This window comes from Oscarella lobularis, chromosome 4 (genome assembly GCF_947507565.1).
Source record: "Oscarella lobularis chromosome 4, ooOscLobu1.1, whole genome shotgun sequence".
Taxonomy (NCBI): Eukaryota; Metazoa; Porifera; class Homoscleromorpha; order Homosclerophorida; family Oscarellidae; genus Oscarella; species Oscarella lobularis.
The window spans coordinates 3,363,803-3,383,810 of record NC_089178.1 but is presented as its reverse complement, the minus strand read 5'-3'; the positions used below and the strand labels follow the sequence as shown (position 1 = coordinate 3,383,810).

The window sequence follows — 20,008 nt, the reverse complement described above, 5'->3', positions numbered from 1 at the left end:
CCGGTTTATAAAACAACCAACCAGAATGGCCACCGAAATGATGGTCCGAGGACAGAGTCCAGATCCGAATTACACCCCGTCGGCAAGTCCTAAAAGCAGCAACGACGAAATGGAACGAAGTGGACTCGTCGGTCCGACGTCTCCATCGGCAATTTCTTCCCCATCTTAGACGAAGTTTTTGATTAGGTCCACCTGAAATGCGAGTGGGTGTCGAATATCAGGCAGTCCTTCCAGAACTTTGCAAACGTCGGAGAAATATGAGTCGTTTGATACGAATTCATTTTTTATGTCGTGTAGCGGAATTGGAGACGACAAATCGACCTGAGGGACTAGTCCTTTGGTCTCCCGCCGACGAGACCGTTATATCGGAAGACACAGGTGTGTACCCACCCAAACCTCAATTAATTAATTAATTGATTAATTAATTAATTCTTTGTGTAGTGGACGAATTTCTTCAAGATGCTAGAGTCAATTACGGCTATAATTCAGAACAGGTTCTTGCTTACTTTTTGAAGAAATGCGTTAATTGGCTGCTTTTTCTTTCCTGCCAGGCATTGGGAATGCTGTTTTGGCATAAGTGCGACATTAGGAAAGCCAAGGCTGATCTAGTCAACTTCGTCCCATATCCAGGTCTAGTAGACTTGAATTAAAAACAATAATGCCCTGTTCAAACCCTTCCTCCTACCTACTAGATGGCTTTAATCTTGAGGATAAGGTATTGTTTGAACAGGGCTATCGTAGTCACGGAAAGTCCTTTCACAAAATCAAACAGCTCGTAAGTTTTCACTGGGAAAAGAGAGAGAGAGAGAGAGAGACGTCGTTTTTCATTGTCGTTTTAGATGCCCGATAAATCATTGGGAAATCTCATCAAATTCTACTATTCGTGGAAGAAAACTCGACAGGGAACGAGTCTGATTGATCGGCGGACTCGCACGAAATCAAAACGACTTTCCGACTACCATCAATTCGCCTTGGACGACGACGAAGAAATCGACGAAGAGGGAGAAGAGCAGGAGGAGGAAGACGACGACGATGACGACGACGATGACGATGACGACGACGACGACGATGACGACGATAAAAGCGTTGAAGCTGAAGACCTGTGAGTGTAGTCATTCATCTCACAATCACACTCATCTCCTGTTTTCATCAGAGAAAAGGATATATCTGATGACAGCAGCGATGCGGAGTCCCTAAAACAGGTGCAAGCACACGCGAATTGATTAAATCATTGTTTACGTAATAACCTTTAGACGCTATCCAGTTCTCATCATCGAAAAAGTCCGTTGTCTTCTCATTTTCGGTCTTCTCGTGTCAAGCGTCCGCCAAAGGTATTCTACGCTTTATTCCTATTGACTTACCGGTAGTCTTGTGTCCAAGGGAATGCTCATAAACCGATCGACTCTGGTGGAAATGAATAGCGAAGAGGGCATCGAAACAATGAAGCGTCTAAACCAGGAATTAGCCGAGATCAAAATCAAAGTAAGAACACAAAGACTTTCTCGTATCTAGTACACCACCCCTGGTTCTTCTAGATCCAATCAAACAAGCAGACGATGAGCGACAGCGAAACCGAGCCATATCATCCCCTCGAAGACATTCTCTCTTTGCGACCGACCGTGGTATGTTAATCGGGGTATTTAATTATTTAATATAAGTCTCATTGGATTTCAGCCTGCGCGACGAACATCTTCCCGGTGGTCATCCAAAGAGGTTCAGCTGGGCCATCAAGGTACGAGCGAGACGAACGATACCCAAGGCAGACAAACGCGGGATTTTTCTTTTCTAGCCACTCGTCGATACGGTAAAGATTTTCAGGCAATTGCTGATATCATTGGAAGCAAGTCAGCGCAGCAATGCAGAGCGGCGTTGAAGCTGTCGTCGACTCAGCGGGGCGGCGGTGGCGGCGGCGGCGACGGCGAAGATGAACGGGTAGACGATGGAGGAATGGAAGAAGGCGAGGAAGCGGAGGCGAGAAGGAGATTTAGATTGAGAAGAAAACGTCAAAGGCGATCGTTGCTGAGAGCCGAAGACGATGAAGTGGCTAGAGTTTTTGAAAAGACGTCCGGAGAAGAAGGATGAACCTACTGTATGAGAGACTCTGATAGGAAAATAGTTCGGTTTATCGTTTGAGGGTTGTGTACGGGATTTTGACGTCGGAAATATTGATTTATTTCGCGCATTTCATTCTGCGCATTTCCGGGAACTTCGCTGAAAAAAAATGGCTGCTCCGAACAATTTCATTGGCCAGCTGCAAGAGATGGCACAGTGCTCGCGCTGGAAGACGCCGGAATACAGAGAAGTCGAGCGCGAGCCGCAAGAACCTCTGGGATTTGCTGTAGAGTGTCGAGTTCTCGATATGACGTCAAGAGGCTGCGGAAAAACGAAGAAACTTGCAAAACAGGACTCGGCGCGCAATATGCTTCAAATAATTCGCCACACGGGAGTCCACGTGGCCATCGACGCGAAGACAGGGGCCTGCATCCTTCCTGTGTAGAAGAGAAGCGAACGGCGCACGCTAAAGAGTTGTTGGTGTTAGGGTCAAATTGTTAATTCGTTTGTTTTACTGTCGGTCTAATCAGAGAATAATATTAAAGGAGGATATCTGTGGTCACATCTAATTTCATATGTCTCCTTGGCTGAATCGTTGCAAGTTTTTCTTCGTTCTGTTTAGTGCACCGTGTGTTCGAGCAACTGAATGATTAAAATAAATCTTATGCATTACGCTTTTTTCCCCTTACGCTGATCGTAAATCGATTTTGTCGCTTCCAGTTTCATGTCATCGGTAGCCTTTAATTTCCTAATGATCTCCTCAAGCTTAAAAAAAGCGAATTGTGACAACAAAAAACAAGTAACAGCTATCTTACGTGCAAATGTCTCTTTTTCCCGTTTGTGCCGCCTCTGCTCTCAGTCGAAACCATTTGGACGAGTTTTTGGGCTTTCGCTAGACGACTTCGCAGCAAATCAACGTTCTCCAAAAGACTCTGCAACAGAAATCAATTCCATTTCAATAGAAAAGTACACAATTACCTGACTATCGTCTTCATCTCCGCCTCGTTGACGTATCTGAGCGTTTAGACCCTCAACAGCAATCAGCCCTTCATCCATCTGTTTCTTCAGCCCGCTTATGACGTCAGAAGATGCAAACGTTTTCGCCGCCGCCGCCGTCGCTGTAGTCTCTCTCCTCATCCTGCCTCGCATTTCCTCCAACTCTCGTTTAAGCTGCTCGGTTTCCGCTTCCGCTCGTTTCGCTCTTTCCTCCGACGCCGCGTCAGCGACCCCATCGTGACGACTGCCCGAGACGAACTGCTCCAACTGACCTCTCAACGAATCAAACGCCGATCGCGAGTCATCAAGATGACTCTTGAAACTCCGCAGCGCGTCGCCTATTCCCTCGTTCGGCGTCGACGTCACGATTTTCGTCGAATCACGACCGCGCGCATTCTCCGCCGACGCCCCTTCGTCGACATCATCAGTTACGACAATCGACGGCGACAACGAACGACGACTCTTCGTGTCGTCGCCGTCGCCGGCACCGTTTTGAAGCGTTCGCTCGAGCCGATCCAATTCGTTTTGCAAACTCGCGTGCAATTGCGAGCTTTCCTCTAGCTGCGATCGCAATCGCTGAGCCGCCTCTTTCGCTCGCGTCGTCTCGTCGTCGAAAAAGCTGAGCCGACTCAAGTCCAAGTCGTCAAGCGGCGAGCCGGAACGCGATTCCTGTGCCATTTGCTCGCGTAGACGTTCTCGCAGCTCGAGAGCGCATCGCATTGCTTCGCGAAATTGCTCGCGTAAATCGACGGGCGTCCTTTTCTCCTTCCTTTCGCGTAGCTGTCGCCCGAGAACTTCGATTCGTTTCTGCGCTTCGGCGAGTTTTCCCTTCAATGCGCCGATCTCCTTCATTTTCTCGGCGTCGTCCGCTCGCCTCTCCGATTCGAAGCGTTTTCGCGCTTTCGCCGCCTCCGCTTCCCACGACCGATTTCGCCGCTCCGCGTCCTCGAGTCGTCGCCCGAGCCGTTCGATCTCCTGCTCGAGACGACTGCCCTTTTTCGGCGAACCCGAGTCCGGATGAATTCCCGCCGCCTTCGCCGCCGCAGAAAACTCCTCAACCCGCTTCTGGAGTCGATCATTGACGTTCGTCGCTTCGACGAGTTGCGCGCGTAGACGCTCGACTTGAGCGTCGCTCGACGCCAAGCGCTGTCGCAATTTCTCGGCGCCGCCGATATGCGACTCGGCGACGCGTCGACTCTCCGTCAACGCCGATCGCAATCGCTCGTTTTCGGCTGCGTACTGCCGTCGCGCTGCCGTCGCCGATTCGCCGACGCTCGATCGAATCGCCTCGTTCGCCCGTTCGGCGTCGTTCAATTGAGCGCGAAGGGAATCCGCTTGACGACGAGCTGCGTCCAATTGACGACGCAAATCGGAAACGAGATTCGCTTCGGCCGAACGTCCCGAAGACTGTTTCAATAAATTAAAAGGGTTCGCTTTAGAAGTTTCTCTCTCTCTGAGATTTCCTTTGCTTACCAGTTGTTTGATTTTCTGCTCGTTGTCTCTGAGTTGACGCTGTAGCGTTTCGTTGAGAGTTAAGCTCTGCGTGAGTTGTCGTGCAACTTCTTCCAGTTCTCCTTTCGCCGATTCCACTTGCGCTTTCAATGTCCCAACGTAATCCTTTAGAATATTCCCTCCCAAACTACGACAAAGAAGAAAAACGGTTCATACCTCTAGCTGCTTTCGTTCTTTTCGTTCGAGACTCAATTTCTGACTGTTGCTCTGACCGCGTCCTTTCATCTGTTGCTGTTCACTTTCCAGCGCCTAGATCTCCCATGTCATCAAAAGTCAAAAAAAATACCTCAATTACCTCAATGAGCTTTTCCTTGTTTTCGTTCTGCTGCACCATGTATTCCACGTCTTTTGCCTTGGCCTCGAGCTCGGCCTGAAGGCGCCTATTGGCCAATTTTAATTCGTCCTAAATTCAAAACTAAACGACGGGTTTTCTCTCCTTAATTTCTGTTCGATACCCTTTCGCGATGGACCTTGGCTTGCTGTTCGGCGGCATGAGCTTTCATCGCTTCTATTCTCTGTCTCAAATCAGAAATAGACATATCCCGTTCGCTGACCGCTGCAGCACTCCTTTCCTCAGCTTCCTGTAAACTTCTATAAAAAGAGCGAGAGTCCAAACGACGACAGAACTTACATCCAAAGCGATGGATTTCGTCGAAACGGCGGCTTCCAATTCCTACCACACTTTTTCACGAATAATATCCACGCAGCCGAATCTTTTACCTTCGCGTGAATTTCCTTCTCTCTCAGCTGACGATTCAGCTGATTCACCAACTCCTCCTTTCGTGCCAACGCTTCGGTTTTGCTCTGAAAAAAAAAAAGAAAACGTCTCAAAAAACGCACACGAAGTATCAACGTGTTCACCCACTCTGTATTGTCCCTCCAACAATTGAGCCTTTCTCGCTGCTATCTCTTCGTTCTGCTCCATCTGCTCCTTCATCGCCTATAGGAGCCTAACTATCTATCTCAAATTCTATAGCAAAGACGCGTGCACCCACAGCAATTCTGCTGTCAAATTCATTTCTCAACCGACTGGCGCCCAAATCTTTCTTCCCACTCATACTCTACGTGAAATTTCGTGCTACATCCCCCCCTGACTAATACTTCTCTCTCTGACCTCTAGTTCCCGTTCTTTCTGACGTAGTTTTCGCTGCATTTCTTCGTATTTTGCTTGGGAGGAATGAATTGCTGTCTCCAAATCGAGGACTTGACCCTTTAGTCCTTCCACGGCTTCCGCTTGCTGTTCAGCCGCTCGAGCTCGTAACTCCAATTCGTCTCTCTCTATTTGACTTTCTTCGAGTCTGCTATCCCGTTCCTGAACCCAACCCTGAAGACGACGTATCTGAAAAACGCCGAAATTGAAAGAAAAATTTTCGAAAACGTTCCTATTCTACCTCTCGGTCCTTTTCTTGGAGACTTTCACCGAGATCTTCGAGCGCTTCGGTGCTCTTTGCCGTACGCGTTGATTGCGCTTTCAAGGCAGTATCTTTGCGAGAAGACTCCGACTGCAGAAGCTGAAACACAGACATGAAAACTACGGGCAAATGAACTATACAAAACACACAGCCACTAGCTAAATCAAGTGAGTGCGAAGGCAAGCAGACAAAACAGGCAAAGACGAACAGACAGACACACACGCAAACAGACAGGACAGACAACGTTGTCTCACTAATAGTTGACGGTCTTTCTCTGCCAGCGCATTTTTCAGGGAATCGATTTTTGCTTGCAAATCTTCTTTTAATCGCTACGCGAAGTAACGTACAGTCAAAAGGAAATCCGTCTTATCTGATCCAGTCATTTCTACTTTCAGCCTCTCGCCGTGTTCGCGCTCGGACCTCGCCGCTTCGTTTTCCAGATGAACGAGACTGTCGTTTCTCTGTCCGAGGAGATTCTAGAAATAAAAATAAAAACAAGATTCGTTTAGGATAAAAATGCGCTGACCTGATAGTGCTCCTGGGTCTTTTCCAACGTGGCCTTCTGCAGTTCTTTCAGCTGTTCAATCATATTCTACACGGCATTGATACCCGCTTCGCTCTACAAAGTCTTTTTTTATTCTCGCTCTCACCAAGTGATCCAATTTCAGTTGTTTCATTTCTTCTTGTAATTCCTGAAATAACGGTAGAGATGAACTGAAAACGGCGTTCAATCAACGAACCTTGAAAGCGAGTTCCCTAGCCTTCACTTCATCTGAAAAAGTCTTACGGAAAAAAATGAATTCAACACGAGTTTCTCTCACAATCAATGATTAGACTTACTCTCGCTTCACGCTCCTTCTCCTGCAGCTGCTCCCTCAGCAACGGAATCTACATTCGAGAGAAATTTTGCACCGTCAATGTCAATTTCTCCCCGTCTACCTCACCTCGTCAGCCACGGCATCCAAATTAGACAATCTCATCTCCACTTCCTAGAGCAATTTCATAGTGCAAAAGACGCTAAAGCCTAAAAGTAAACCAACCCTCGTTCTTGCAGATGCATCTCTCAACTGGTTTCCATTCCTCAGCTCTCTATCATAACCAATACATACGTAGAGAGAAAATTCTACTACTAAGACGTCTTCCTTGCCTTTCCATTGCTTCGATTTTTCTCAAATGCTCCGCCTGAAAAAAGCGGACGTCAGATTTAAAAATCTATTTAGACGTGACCCACTTACCTCGCGACTCTTCGCTCTCGCAACTTCCTCTTCGCGTTCTCGAGCCAAGGCTTCAAGTTTCGCGCATCTCTGCTCCAAATTCATCTATATATGACGACGACATACTCCTAATGAAAATTTGTACTGTACGTTTTTTTCTCTCACCGTTCTTCCGAAATATCCGTCTTTCTGCTGCTCCAAATCGGTCTTTGCATTACCCAACTCGGTCAACCTCGCATTTAACTCCGCCAATTGAGCAGCCGCAGCTCGTTTCACCTTTCCATAGCGAACATGTACCCCCCCAATCCTTTCCTTATAAAATGAATCACCTCTCGGACATTTTCGTCCGTGTTGCCAACGACATCGTCCATTGCACGCCTTTTTTTGAATTAGGTTACAAACGAAAAATCAAAGAATATTGATCCTACTTCGCTTTCATCAGTAATTCTTCCTTCACCTTAAGCTCGTCTTTCAAACGGTTCACAACCAATTGAAGGTCAACATTCTAAGAGAGAAAAAAATCGAGTTGATTGGAAATCTAGACTATTTTCTGAACCTACCATCTGAAGATCCCGTTCATCTATGCTATCCGCATTTCCGCCGTGACGCTCGAGCTCCTGACTCAGATAATAGAGCCTCAGTTTCAATTCGAAATTCTCGCGTCTCAACGCGTCATATTTTCTCTGTTGCTCAACGAGCATGAGAATTTGTCCCGGCGAGCTAGACCCCGGGCCCTCCTGAGCGGCAACTGAAAAAAACGAAGGCGCTTGTATATTTCATTTTCATTTTTCAACGTTTCTCCTCTCACGCAATTCGGCGATTCCGCTCGTCGACGTGTCGTCCGGATTAGCGGGTTGTTGTCCCTCTCCCCCCGAGACGACGGCCGAAGCGATTACCGACGCGTCTCCCATCCTTTCGGTTCTCTGCGCTGTTCTCGACCTCTCCCTTTCTACTGAAACGACAGCCCTCTGTGAGAATGACGTTTATTTTTTTTGGACTTACGCCATTGGCTGAGGCCGCTTATCGACAACTCGTCAAGATTCAATGTTGGGGGTGTAGTCAACGACAACGAAGACGGTTCATCTCCCCCTCCCCCTCCTCCTTCTCCCTTTCCCCCAGTGGCGAGTAAATACTCTCTGAGCGCTGCGGATCTCTTCTCTTGGTCTTTGATCAGATTTCTCAGCACTCCAGACTGCTCCAGAACCGACAGCTGCGAAGCGAAGGGAAGTCCGCTCATCCTCACCGACGACAATTCCATCTCGTCGAGATTCAGTAAGGAAGAGGGTTCTCCCCCTCCTCCTCCTCTTCCTCCTCCTGCTCCTGAGGCGACTGCCGCCGACGTCTCTCTCGGCGGCGGCGGCGGCGGCCTTTCGGCTCTCTCTTTGGGCAAATTCTTTCGGGCTTCAGATTTCGCCAGCATTTCGTCGAGGTTGAGTATGGAAGAGGTTTCTCCCCCTCCTCCTCCTCCTCCTGAGGCGACTACCGACGTCTCTCGCAGCGATTCGGATGGCTTCTCCTCTTTGAGTCCGAGATGAGCCTCCTCCTGAGCTGCCACTGAAACGAAACGGCGCTTCGGCGTTTTTTTTTTTATTTTTCGACGTGTTTTCTCACGCAATTCGGCGATTCCGCTCGATCCCGACGATAAGTTCATGTCGTCTAGGTTCAGTATGCTTAGCGAGGAGGGTTCTCCCCCTCCCGAGGCGACTACCGACGATTCGGCCATCGGTTGAGGCATTCCACGTAGGATACTAGGAAAAAGAAGACCAAAATGCGTTCGAAGAGACGCCACGACGTCCGACTTCTCGAACAGAGATCCTTCACCTTTCGTTACTCATAGGAAGACCCTCGTCCATCGTCGCAGTCCGCTTTGAACGTGCACTCCTCACCCCGTTGGCTTTCGAAGCGTTGTGCCGCGCGTGCGCACTCAGCAACAGCGCTTATTGTCTCACACACGAACGGTGTTTCCTAACAGAGAACACAATGGGCCACAAAACACCACAAACAAACCAACAAACAAACCAACAAACAAACCAAACAAACAATTTTTTTTAAAAACCCATATATTACAATATCTCAAACGTAAAGTTAACTAACTTCTTCTCTCCCCATCGCGCGATCGACTCCTCCTCCTTCTTTCCCGGGACCGACTTCTCCTCCTTCTCCTACCTCGATCCGGCGATCTCGACCGACTCCTCCGCCTTCGCCGGCTCTCCTTGGACCGGGATCGACTCCGTCGTCTCCGATCCTTCGACCGACTTCTACTCCGTCTCCTCTCACGTGATCGACTTCTTCTTCTCTCGCGCGATCGACTCCGTCGTCGTCGTCTCTCCTTTTCCCGTCGATCTCGATCGACGTCTCTCCCGTAGCTAGGACTGCGTCGTCTCACGTGACTGGGACTCGGGGATCGTCGCTGCGGCGGAATTTCCCTTTCTTCTTCCTCTTCTTCGCCCGTCGTCGCCGTATATGCGGCTCGTCGATGCTGACGTAATTTCTCCTCGATGGACTTCTGCACGGGTACGGGGATGCGTGGAAAGAGCGTTCCGTACCACTCCAATTTGCCAAGGATTTCCTGACACATGACCCCAATTGTCATCTTGTTGCCACCGCCCGCCTTGGGATCGACTTCCTGCGTATAAAACAAGACAGAGAGCCAATAAAAAGCAATCATAGAAACGAAGGATTTTTAATTAATTAATTAATTAATTAAAAGATCACGTGTAGCCCAGTTGTCGACACAACTATCCATAAAAAATAGCGGATACTTGCTTCCTATCTGGGCACACTTCTCTCAGCCTTCACCTGGAGCTACAGCTCTATATATAGGAAGAGCTTAGCGTGGCGTGCAAGGCTCTTGGGTGGGAGTGGATGTAAGTAACCATGCATCCTCAATGTATACTATAGCCAACCTCTGACACAAGACGTCCGTTCTCGTACCTCTTCATCGTCCAAATAGGGCTCGAACCAGTCCCAAAGATCAGCAGGCGGTAGAGCATATCTATAAAAAATTAATAAAATAGATTAAATAGATAAATGTGTACTAACCTGACGTAGAGGAAGCCAACGCCGCGTATGAAGGGAGAGTCTTTGTGGTTTAAAACGCTGGTCAGCTGCTTTCTAGTCAATCTCAATGTGAAAAGTTTATAGAGAAGACAAAATGCACTGGATATAATACCCCCGGCTCCAACACCGCGAACCTTGGAGGGAAAAAAATTGAAATTGGACTTGGGAAATTTAGAGGCGTCGTTGCTACGACAACGTACCCCGCCGCACATGCCAACTTGCCCGGCTAACTTTCTACTGCCCTTTTCCCACGGTTCTAGATGAGCGACCTGAGGAAAAAGTCGAATTCTCGTAGTGGTTTCCTCAAAAGGGGCCCCACTCACTTACGTGATAATAAATCTCGTCGACAACTTCGTGATAGGTCGTGAGTTGGGCGAGAACGTTCTTGAAGTAGACAGAATTGTGCACGTTCGTGAGAATCATGCTGTTGAGGTTCATCGTCTTCTCGTTGCCGTAGATCTGAAGCGTGTTCGACTTGCGCTGCCGATTGCGTCTTTTCGGCGGTAACTCTTCGTCTTCCATAGCAAATTGCCCCGTTTAAAAGCTTCAAAACGAGCGAAAAAAGACGACTTTTAGGCCACGTTGCTGAAGGCGCATGCCCAACGGCTTAAAATATACGGGATGTTTGCTATAAATCATACATCTTACAGTACACGTTCTCTCTAAGATTTCATTTCCGTTTCGCTCTAAACACGCCACTCGAAAAATCCAACTTCTTGCAAGTCGATTCTCATGCTGTCTCTGTCATCGTTCGAGAGAGGAAGATCGGGAACGCGAGGAGGTCCAAAATCAAATCCAATCAATTTCATCACTGCCTTGGTGACGCCAGCAATTCCTGAGTACCGTTCTAGAGCCAACTTCTAATTTTTGGTCTCATTACACTTCCCAAGCTAGTGGTCTTACTGTGTTTTAGAATAATATTGATGACTTGCTGAGCCCTTTGCTACAATAGTGAAGTGTACTAAAGATGACGTACGTGTAGATATGCGGAGTACCTGCTCCATTTGAGCTGTTTTCATGTCTCCCTTTTCATACGCCCTTAGCATTCGCTGATCAACATTACTCAAATAATTGTAGGTGCTGAATGTAAAAAAACCATGAATAAAATCTATAGAGAGAAAACCTCGCCTGACCTTCCCACGCCTGTTTGCCCTCCCATTGCAATAGCTCCAAGAAGTTGCTACACATTGCATTAGTCAGACAATATATGATAATAGAGCGCCTTTTTATCTACTTCATCTCTTCCGTAGAGAAGATCACAAGAGTCACTTGCTATGCAGGGCATGACGTCGATCAGGTCGCTGCCTGAGTATTTAATTCCACTGAATGTCGGAAGACGCGTCTTGACCACTTCGAGCAACTCGGTCAAATTAACTAGCGGCAATACTTTTTAATTAAACACAAAATTTGGCTAATCAGTTTACTCTTCATGTTGGATGGGCCTGCACCATAGTAGAGATAAAAGGGTGTAGAAGGAGCCTTCTTGGTTACATCACTCAGAAAAGCAACGAGATTTTCTGCACACAACCTCTGTCTAGAGGATCTACAGTCACAATTGGCTACCAATTCCCCAAGGCTCATAGAGAAGGGGCTGCATAAGGGATATCCCGTCAGCTCCTTGACTTTCAGAGTGAACCGCCTAGAAACGACAATTGTATACAACACCACACCCTTATAATTAGTAAATTAATTAATTACCAGTTCTTGACAGTCTTTCACAGACTCGCATCCGATGTGGTTGATTATTGTTAGACTAAAGACACTCCCACGTAAGTAATTAACCACATCCTGCATATATGGAAAGTTCACCTTCCTTTGCCGTACGTCATCCATGTTTCGAGTACCAGCTTTCTCTCTTCCACGCTCAATTTCATGCCTTCACCCGTCGTACCATTGACTAAAAAAGCACGAGGACGATAAAGAGGATCCGTGGATATACTATGGCGTCACACTCGATCGATCGATCATCCGTACCAAAAACTCCTTTGACTTCGTTCTTCACCAAAAACTCGCAGTAGTCCTTGATGACGGAAAGATTGAGTTCTCTAATAAAACAATCGTCATTAGGAGGCCGAATGGCGGGGGCGCTGGCGCCGCCAGACGGTACGTATAACTTCTTACCCATCTGTCGTCAGGGGCACTAAAGCCGCGACAAAAATGCCCTTGCTTATCGGCATCTTCGGAAAAAATTCTATGGGAAAAAGAGCGTCCGCTGTCGAAAAGAAATACGGAAGAAGTAGTCTACTAGCTGTCCCCCCCCCCCCCCCCATAAGAACCAGCTCTGACCACAGGACGCGATGTGTTTGGGCTTACCGAATCGGCCTTTGTCTGCAACAAAAATCTGGTTTCGCTCGTCGTGCGTCACCAGATATCCTATTTCGTTGAGTTCGTTACGTGGGCAATCTTGTGACGCCTTCGTATCCGGGAATGAAATCTCGTGAGTCGTGACTTCATGTGGCAACAGTTTCTAAGGTGTAATTCGCCCTTTCTTTCATCATTCACCCGTTTTATCGTCATTTTTGCAGATATCTAGCGGGTCCTCACGTTGTAGACAAGGTTTGTACACGCGTCCAAGGAAAAAACTTGCTCCATCGTTTCGTCTCTCTAGCTTTCAAACTCTTATCCGATTCGAAGGGCAGCACAGCTTACTTACTACATTTATTTGAAGGGAGAAGGCAAAATCGGGGCTCTCGGAGCACTGCTGACAGACACGGAGAAGAGAGCATCATTTATGCGATCATTTTCGCAGAATCTAACCAAAGAAATCGAAGAGGCAAAACGCACGTGGCCAAAAGACGAAAAATGATACGTAGTAGCCTAAAGAAAAAATAGTGACGATTTTTAATTAATTAATTAATTTCATATACGTTTACTATCCCATAACCAAGTCGACTTTGCTCGAAACTTTTTTGCATCCGGACACCGAAAAAATTTTGAGATCGTCAGGAAAATAGAGCATATTGTCGGCTATTTTCTCCAAATCCAAATTCGAATATCGATGACCCTTTCGTTTCATATCCTCCTTGGCGCAAAATAGAACGTCACGTCGTTCCATTGGCAAAAATGGCACAAACGCGTCGATCACGCTCGCTTTGACAAGTGGCTCATACCACACACTGTTCAGATCTAAGCCATTCAATACAGACTCCATTTGAAGCATTGTGATCGATTCTCGGGGTTTCGTTGCCCGGTAGTGCTCCGTAACTGAATGATTAATCTCTTCTCCGCCCGCATTGCTAATGAATATAAAGATGGAGTGCCGAAAGTCGATTCCGTCGACGTCGCCGGCGTGACGACCGAGAAACGGGACGATGGAGTCGATGACGTCCGGAGGAATTTTATCCATTTCGTCAAACAGAAAGAGTTGACGTTTCTCGCACGATTTCTGCGCATCGAGAATTCGACGACGAAGACCTTCGCTATATTCTCTCGTTCGATCGCCGTAGGGAAACTCCAAAGAGACGATGACCTTGTGAACGAAACGACTCTTGGGAGGAAACAAATGATCGGCGACGATCGTCGAGACGAAATTCTTTCCATTTCCCATCGAGCCGTGAAGCGACAGGACGAGCGGCTTAACGGGATGCGGATTTTTGACGTGCGCTTTCACTAATCGAAACGCAGTCTCCACAACAAGATGCTGTCCAAAAACGGACTCTTTCAAAACCTTTTCCAATCCGGTCAAGTTCGCGTGCCGATCTACGTCCGAACAAAGTTCCGAAGGAAGACTGATGTACGCTAGAATGAGAAAAAGAAGTAGGCCAATAGACGACCATTTGACGATGGTCCACGTCCAGTTTCTTTTTCTGGCTCTTTTCTTCGCTGCCTCGTTTCGTAAAGCCGTCGCTCTTTCCGTGATGCGTTCCCGTCTCTCGTTCTGTCTTCGTCTTTCGTCTGCGTAATAATAGCTTGTGTTTAGACGTCGGCCAGGTTCGGGGCTCTCGTTGTCTCGTTTTCGTTCCCTGTAGCCGAACATGACTAATTTTCCGATTTCTCTTCCTGTCAACGGTGACGATGGGCTGCTGCTTCTTATATTTCCGCTTATTTTCACGCGAAGCGCTTCTGCAAGTCTCGACCTGTCGGTCATAAGAAAAACCGAAGTCCCCGTATAAGCGAGTCATTGACGTAACAACGCGCACGTCCGCGCACGTCTCCTCCAACGAACTCCCAGAGTGCGCCCGCCAAGTCTATTGATTGAAAAAATGCCGGAAAGACTAGCCATCATAACGGGAGCAAATTCGTAAGCGAAAGCTTATCGCACCATCTCGCTAGAGCCAACTGTACCTCCTCTATTTGCAGAGGCGTCGGTCTCGCCGTGGCGCGACGTCTATTCGAAGACGCTGCAAGCGAACAACGTCTCGACGAGCTAAGAGTATGCCTGGCTTGCCGGAGCCGCTCGAAAGCGGAGACGGCGAAGAAAGAGCTCGAAGCCGAATTCGGTCCCGACATCCGAATCGATCTAATAGAAATGGACGTGAGCAGGCCGACGAGCGTATACAGAGCAGTAGAAACGATACGATCGAAGTAAGCGAATGCGCGCGGCGTACGTAAATCCCTCCCCATGCATCCTCACATTGCGCATTCAGATACAAGTACGTTGATTGGCTCTTTCTCAATGCCGGTATTATGCCCGTGTCGAGAGTAAACTGGTCCGCCTTTTGGCCTCCCTATCCAAGGTACTCGCACAAGAATTTCATACTAGCAGTGTTTCGAACGCTCGATTTCTCAAGCCACGTGCTGCAGGCATTAGTGGACGGTGGCCAGCTGCTCGAGTGCGTCGATGAATTGACTGAAGACGGACTGCAGGCCATCTTCGCCACAAACGTTTTCGGTCACTTCCTTTTGGTTGCTAATGATACCCTATTTAGACACTCTATACATAAATGATGGTTTCTTTCTTCCTTCCTTCGATATCTCAGGTGAAAGGCTTGGAGGATTTTCTTGCGAATCAGGGCCAACCGGCTCACGTCATTTGGACGTCGTCGGCGACGGCGTTGAAGCAACCGTTTGATATAGACGACATACAGCACGTCGAGGGGTATAGTATAGGGAGGGCGGCAGTGAGAAAATTACGCGTGCCGTCTTTATTTTGGTTCCACTTCCAGAAACGATCCGTACGGATCATCCAAGTATGCAATTGATTTGCTGAGCCTCGCCCTCAACGAGAAGCTAAACAAAAGAGTATAAATGAACGACAATGAGCACAATTGGAACGAATCGAATTGCCCATCGTATAGAACATATATTCTCACGTCGTTTGTCCGGGATTGATCATGACGAATATGACGCTAAGAATTCTTCCCGGTTGGATATGGTATCTTCTCTATCCCGTCGCTTTTTTGGTACACTCTAGCGTCGGTCGTCGCACTGCCAGACACGTTCCTTTTTAGATGAGACTAATAAACGGTTCATGGACTTATTTTCCCTACTGTGGAGCAGAAGCACTGGTAAGCTGCTTGCTTTTCATTAGGGCGGTCGCTCACCTGTCTCTTGGCGGCCACCCATCGACATTGTCCTGTGTGCTGCGTGTAGGTATGGTTGGCCAAACAGGCTCCAGAAGGCCTAAATCACTCTGCAAAGTATCACAGCAGGTGCACGCCGTTTGGGAGGAGCTACGTAGAAACAACTAAGGTACGGTAGGGGGAAAAGACTTGGCAAAATCTTCTCTAGGTCTCGTCTTGGCTGAATCTTTTAGAATGTACTCAGTCAAGACATAGCCTTAAAGCTATACGAGAAATTGAATCAACTAGCAGGGAAATTTGAAACTTGAAATGACCACTGACTTGCTACATAAAGAGTCTGTATACGGTACGAGTAGAGAGAGCTGTTAGTCAAACAAAAACACGCTTATGCAGCTAATAATTATAATAGACCGTCGCCCACTCTCTTACCTAATAGTTAGTCGACTCACATGTACGGTGCCCAGCCGACGAACATCTGAGCGAGGTTATCTTCGTCGGTTGCTTGCTGAATGAGATTGTGCACGTGCCCTTCGACAGAGAGCGGCATGCCGCGATTATAAGGCATCAAACCCTGAAGATTCTGTTCCACTTCTTCTAATTTTTCAATAGCCGTATTGAGTCCGCCGCCGCCGCCACCGCCTTTCGATCGATGATCTCCCCGACTCTTTTGCCATTCGACGAGCGGATCGTGTATCATTGTAGAAAAGACGCTGACAAGCGAGTCTTTCTGCTCTCTCAGCACGCGCATCGTCGCCTCCGAGGCGAGCCGAAATGGGCCCTCGACGCCCGTGCAGCCGAGAGCGTCGACGAGATTGTGCGTCAGGCGAAAGGGCACTTTCTCGGGAAACGTGAACGTGATTCCTTTGTTAAATAGGCAGTCGAAGTCGACATGAACGACGTCTCCCGTCGCCGAGTCGAGTAGAATGTTCTCCGTGTGACGATCGCCCAGACCGAGAACGGCGCCGACCATCGACATGACGGCAAGCGAACGCGAGAAGGCCAAGCGACTCTGGTACCACGACGACGGTTCGGCGAACGTGCGCGCGAACCATTCGTGCAGAACGGGCGGCTGATGTTTTTTCAACAACTCTCGAAAGATCCTTCTCTTCACATCCATAGACGACTGCGGATTCGACTCGATAGGCGCCCAAAGGCGCTTGACCTCGACCGGCGAAACGTAGCGTCCTTTCTCCTGATAGAATTTATTGAGAGCCGGTCGCATGGCAGTCGTGTTCTCCAGCCAACCGATCAGTCCGCAGCTCTCGCTCAACGGGAGAACGGCGTACGTCTGAATGTGAAGACTGCGTCGACGACTCTCCGCGTCCTGATAGAGACATCGATTGACCAGTCCGTTGAATTCCATGAGTCGACTATCCTTTCTCAAATCGTCCTTCGGCTTGCATAAGATCGGATAGTCTCGTCCGTCGCTGCCGCGTATAACAATCTTTTTCGGGCGAGCGAGGGACGAGAGCACATTGACGATCGGACCAAAGTCGCTTATGTACGGCAAATCGTCGGGAAACGGGTGGTGATCGCGAGTGACGGACGTCGGAAGAACGACGGTCATCATCGCTTTGTCCGGCACGAAAATTTGACTAAAGTGCGGATCGCGAACGAGACGAAGCAGCGGACGAAATTCCGAATCCATGGTCACCTGACGCTGTACCTTGGGATAATTTTTGTCGCTCAATTCGATCAACTTTTCGGTCAAATCCAAAAAGTCCTTGAGAAGTTTTCGCAGCGACGGATTCAGCTTTTTGGCGTGATCGAAGACGGCGTCGCAACGTCGATGCCGTCCCGAATGCGACGACTTGTAGACGGCGAGCATCATCCAGATGGCCTGCTGAGGATAGGTCGTCACCAACTTAGCCAACAGATTCTCGACGATCGCGTGCACGTCCCGATGCGGGTGAGTGATTCGCGAGACGATTTGCGAGAAAGCGGTGAAAAATTGAAAGGGAGCCAATCGTTTAACCAAATCTTTGACAATGTCGTTGAGCGATTTCAGAAGCGAATTGCCGCCGTGTCGATGACGCGACAAGGCGCTGTCTCGTCGACCGCTCTCCTTCGCCGCGACGTTCGTTTCGTAGACTTTAGCGCCGTAGTCCAACCACGAGGTGAGCAATCGAGGCATCGATTGATAAATATACTGATTTCCGTAGAGCAACGAATTGCCGTAATGCTGAATGATCATCGGTAAGCATTCCTGTTCCTTTCCGGGTTTCGATTCCTCGAGCGCTGCCATGATTCGGTCGTAGTATTTTGCCAGATAGAAATGACTGCTCTCCCAATTTGCGTGCTGCTGCATCAAATCTCGATACTGACCGATTATCGTGTTCGTTTCGCAGAGAGCCGTCGCCTCCATCCATCGTCCGACCAAGAGCATCGCTTTGGCGCGCGCCGACGGTCGTTTTTCCTTCTCTTCCTCCACGATATTGCACTCCTTTTTCAGATTGTCCTGCAGAAATACCAACGCCTCTTTCGTTTTGCCTTGACTCCACAGACACTTGGCCTTTTCGAGCCACACTTCGGGCAAAGGCTGTAGCAGGAGTTCGGACTTGAGAACGCAACTTGACGCCAATCCCACGTAGCCGGCTTTGCGCGCGATTCTCGCGCTCGTCAGCCACGATTCGCGTTCGAGCGTCGGCGCCGGCACAAGATGAAATACGGCCCGATGAAGACGAAGAATGGGCTCGCGAACGCGAAACGACATCTGAATCAATTCGAGTCGTCGATTCCACTGCATTCGTAGCGATTCGAGAGTCTCCTCCTTTCTATCGACATTACCGACAAAAAAGACGCGTTCGGCCGCCTCTTCCAAGTCTTGCAATACGTGCAATTGAGCGACGTAGTCGTAACCGCGTTCGTACGACGATGACGACGACGAGTCGCTCGCCGCCAACGCGGCGGCGAGTCTTTTCGCCGTGCCTTGACGAATCGTTCGTAGGCGAGCGACAAAGTCGCGATTGGCGCCGGATTTGATAGCGAGCAGAAGTCGTCCGACGCCGACGGACCAATCGGACGAGTGATGCGGCGGCTCGAGAGCGACGTATTGCTGAAGCGAATCCCATTCGCCGAGTTGAAGACACGCTTCGACGCGAAACTTATTAAAATCTTTCGTCCACTGCGTTCGCTTGGCGAGAAGACGATCGAGATGGTTCAACGCGCTGTCGTTTTCGCCTAAACGCAGCCAAGCCTGAACGAGACCTTCGTGATTTCGACTGACGTTGAAATCGTTCTGCGTCGCCGCCCGATAGCAGACGAGCGCCTCGTCCAAATTTCCTTTCATTTCGCATTCGAGCGCTCGATCGACGAGCGACGCCGGCACCGAACAAATTGCCGACAGACCGACGAAACCGTCCGGTTCGTCGAGCGCCGCGTAGACGCGTCGCAACAAGAAGATGTGCTCTTCTAATTTCGACGCGTCTTGTCGAATAGACGATTCGAAGAGGACGAGCGACGCGCTGTACGACTTGCAATTGAAGGCGGCGACGGCGAGCGCTTCCTTAGGAACGCTCGTCAAAAAATCGTCTAGTAGATTGCATCGGCGTTTGAGCACCGTCAAGTCGACTTCGTCAATTATTTGCCGATCGACGTGGTCTTTCGCGACGTTGTAGCGATTTTTCCAATGTTGGCACGTCTGCACGAGCGAGTCGTGAAGGAGAAGAACGGTTTGGGCGCTTCGCTGTCGAAAGTCGGCCTGCGACGGCGACAGGTTGTCGTTTTTCTGCGCGTGTCGCACGACGGCCATCATTTCGTCGCCGATTTTCGCCGTCGCCTCCCTGCGATCCTCGAAAATGACTTCGGTTACGAGATAGGGCAAGAGAAAGAGTCCAATCGATATGGTGCGCGTATACGTCAGACTGCAACTTTCGAACAGATTTCGCATATCGGGAGCCGATTCGAGACAACTCGTCAAATGACAGAGCCAGCAAACGATCCAACTATCGAAATTCCGACATCGTTGACTGCCGTAAATAGGTGTTTTCACGTCGCGAACAAAAACGCCGTCTTCCGCCTTGTAGTGCGATCGCAGATACGGTTCGAGTAGGATTTGAGTGGGTTTGGAAAACGAACGCCACACCCGTCCACCTAAAATCGTCTCGTCGGCATTCGTCGCGCAACCGTACGACTTGAGAACCTCTTGAAGCGTGTAGGCGCAACAGTCTTGCGCTCGAGTATCCAACGCCGCTTGAAAAGCGCGTACAAGTTCGCCAATCAATTTGACACAAAAACCGACGCTCCGAGCGCCGTCGTGAACGAGACCGCCGCCGCCGCCGCCGCCGCCGCCGCCGCCGCC

At 48.9% G+C, this 20,008-nt stretch overlaps 7 protein-coding genes and 1 long non-coding RNA gene across 11 annotated transcripts in view; 3 read left to right on the top strand and 5 right to left on the bottom strand.

The window, feature by feature from the left end:
- The first annotated feature begins 3 nt into the window (after positions 1–3).
- Positions 4–2,187, top strand: LOC136186140 (REST corepressor 1-like). Its single transcript, XM_065973398.1, has 13 exons — positions 4–131; positions 187–246; positions 298–378; positions 442–494; positions 552–630; positions 693–775; positions 840–1,102; positions 1,154–1,202; positions 1,254–1,331; positions 1,381–1,482; positions 1,536–1,622; positions 1,675–1,732; positions 1,790–2,187. Exons 1-13 carry the CDS (start codon positions 26–28, stop codon positions 2,080–2,082), a joined length of 1,392 nt encoding a protein of 463 aa, XP_065829470.1. The 5' UTR covers positions 4–25; the 3' UTR covers positions 2,083–2,187.
- Positions 2,188–2,557: 370 nt separating this feature from the next.
- On the bottom strand, positions 2,558–9,118 carry LOC136186093 (trichohyalin-like). 2 transcript variants are annotated; one of them, XM_065973327.1, is made up of 32 exons: positions 9,008–9,118; positions 8,798–8,934; positions 8,189–8,740; positions 7,995–8,138; positions 7,747–7,934; positions 7,615–7,691; positions 7,516–7,564; positions 7,352–7,462; positions 7,208–7,291; positions 7,120–7,154; positions 7,013–7,061; positions 6,917–6,961; positions 6,813–6,860; positions 6,713–6,754; positions 6,623–6,664; positions 6,499–6,564; positions 6,362–6,448; positions 6,227–6,301; positions 5,952–6,071; positions 5,675–5,899; positions 5,556–5,621; positions 5,426–5,500; positions 5,281–5,364; positions 5,192–5,233; positions 5,016–5,141; positions 4,856–4,963; positions 4,717–4,809; positions 4,522–4,665; positions 3,031–4,455; positions 2,868–2,984; positions 2,742–2,817; positions 2,558–2,694 (listed from the first exon to the last, which is right to left on the bottom strand). In XM_065973327.1, the coding sequence occupies exons 1-32, from the start codon at positions 9,037–9,039 to the stop codon at positions 2,624–2,626; spliced, it is 4,635 nt and encodes a 1,544-aa protein (XP_065829399.1). In that variant the 5' UTR covers positions 9,040–9,118; the 3' UTR covers positions 2,558–2,623. The 2 variants fall into 2 exon arrangements, with proteins under 2 accessions (XP_065829399.1, XP_065829400.1); XM_065973328.1 differs by having other exon boundaries at positions 7,995–8,135.
- A 5-nt stretch (positions 9,119–9,123) lies between these two features.
- On the bottom strand, positions 9,124–11,038 carry LOC136186159 (pre-mRNA-splicing factor 38B-like). The gene is made up of 6 exons (XM_065973418.1): positions 10,895–11,038; positions 10,574–10,790; positions 10,447–10,515; positions 10,229–10,380; positions 10,121–10,181; positions 9,124–9,812 (listed from the first exon to the last, which is right to left on the bottom strand). Exons 2-6 carry the CDS (start codon positions 10,766–10,768, stop codon positions 9,276–9,278), a joined length of 1,014 nt encoding a protein of 337 aa, XP_065829490.1. The 5' UTR covers positions 10,769–10,790; positions 10,895–11,038; the 3' UTR covers positions 9,124–9,275.
- Positions 10,854–12,713, bottom strand: LOC136186166 (N-acetylneuraminate lyase-like). The gene is made up of 12 exons (XM_065973428.1): positions 12,560–12,713; positions 12,368–12,437; positions 12,221–12,291; positions 12,056–12,143; positions 11,945–11,999; positions 11,810–11,885; positions 11,671–11,763; positions 11,481–11,620; positions 11,380–11,426; positions 11,242–11,326; positions 11,150–11,189; positions 10,854–11,093 (listed from the first exon to the last, which is right to left on the bottom strand). The coding sequence occupies exons 2-12, from the start codon at positions 12,421–12,423 to the stop codon at positions 10,933–10,935; spliced, it is 912 nt and encodes a 303-aa protein (XP_065829500.1). The 5' UTR covers positions 12,424–12,437; positions 12,560–12,713; the 3' UTR covers positions 10,854–10,932.
- LOC136186184 (uncharacterized) lies at positions 12,062–13,199 on the top strand. The gene is made up of 3 exons (XR_010669693.1): positions 12,062–12,718; positions 12,772–12,802; positions 12,855–13,199. It is a non-coding gene; the product is annotated as an uncharacterized lncRNA (long non-coding RNA).
- LOC136186143 (torsin-1A-like) lies at positions 12,708–14,553 on the bottom strand. 2 transcript variants are annotated; one of them, XR_010669660.1, is made up of 3 exons: positions 13,114–14,553; positions 12,900–13,063; positions 12,708–12,850 (listed from the first exon to the last, which is right to left on the bottom strand). XR_010669660.1 is itself a non-coding variant. In XM_065973401.1 (2 exons), the coding sequence occupies exon 1, from the start codon at positions 14,331–14,333 to the stop codon at positions 13,119–13,121; it is 1,215 nt and encodes a 404-aa protein (XP_065829473.1). In that variant the 5' UTR covers positions 14,334–14,553; the 3' UTR covers positions 12,844–13,063; positions 13,114–13,118. The 2 variants fall into 2 exon arrangements, 1 of the variants encoding a protein (XP_065829473.1); XM_065973401.1 differs by having other exon boundaries at positions 12,844–13,063.
- On the top strand, positions 14,352–16,130 carry LOC136186154 (3-keto-steroid reductase/17-beta-hydroxysteroid dehydrogenase 7-like). 2 transcript variants are annotated; one of them, XM_065973413.1, is made up of 10 exons: positions 14,352–14,486; positions 14,546–14,770; positions 14,833–14,922; positions 14,977–15,091; positions 15,166–15,284; positions 15,352–15,427; positions 15,484–15,588; positions 15,637–15,693; positions 15,779–15,877; positions 15,942–16,130. In XM_065973413.1, exons 1-10 carry the CDS (start codon positions 14,449–14,451, stop codon positions 16,014–16,016), a joined length of 999 nt encoding a protein of 332 aa, XP_065829485.1. In that variant the 5' UTR covers positions 14,352–14,448; the 3' UTR covers positions 16,017–16,130. The 2 variants fall into 2 exon arrangements, with proteins under 2 accessions (XP_065829485.1, XP_065829484.1); XM_065973412.1 differs by having other exon boundaries at positions 14,833–15,091.
- The window catches only part of LOC136185911 (serine/threonine-protein kinase ATR-like), a 6,085-nt gene continuing 624 nt past the window's right edge, over positions 14,548–20,008 (bottom strand). The window contains exons 2-3 of the mRNA XM_065973124.1: positions 15,676–20,008; positions 14,548–15,628 (exon numbers count right to left, since the gene is read on the bottom strand). Coding sequence (XP_065829196.1) covers positions 16,154–20,008 — 3,855 coding nt within the window. The 3' untranslated portion in view covers positions 14,548–15,628; positions 15,676–16,153. The remainder of the gene's footprint in view (positions 15,629–15,675) is intronic.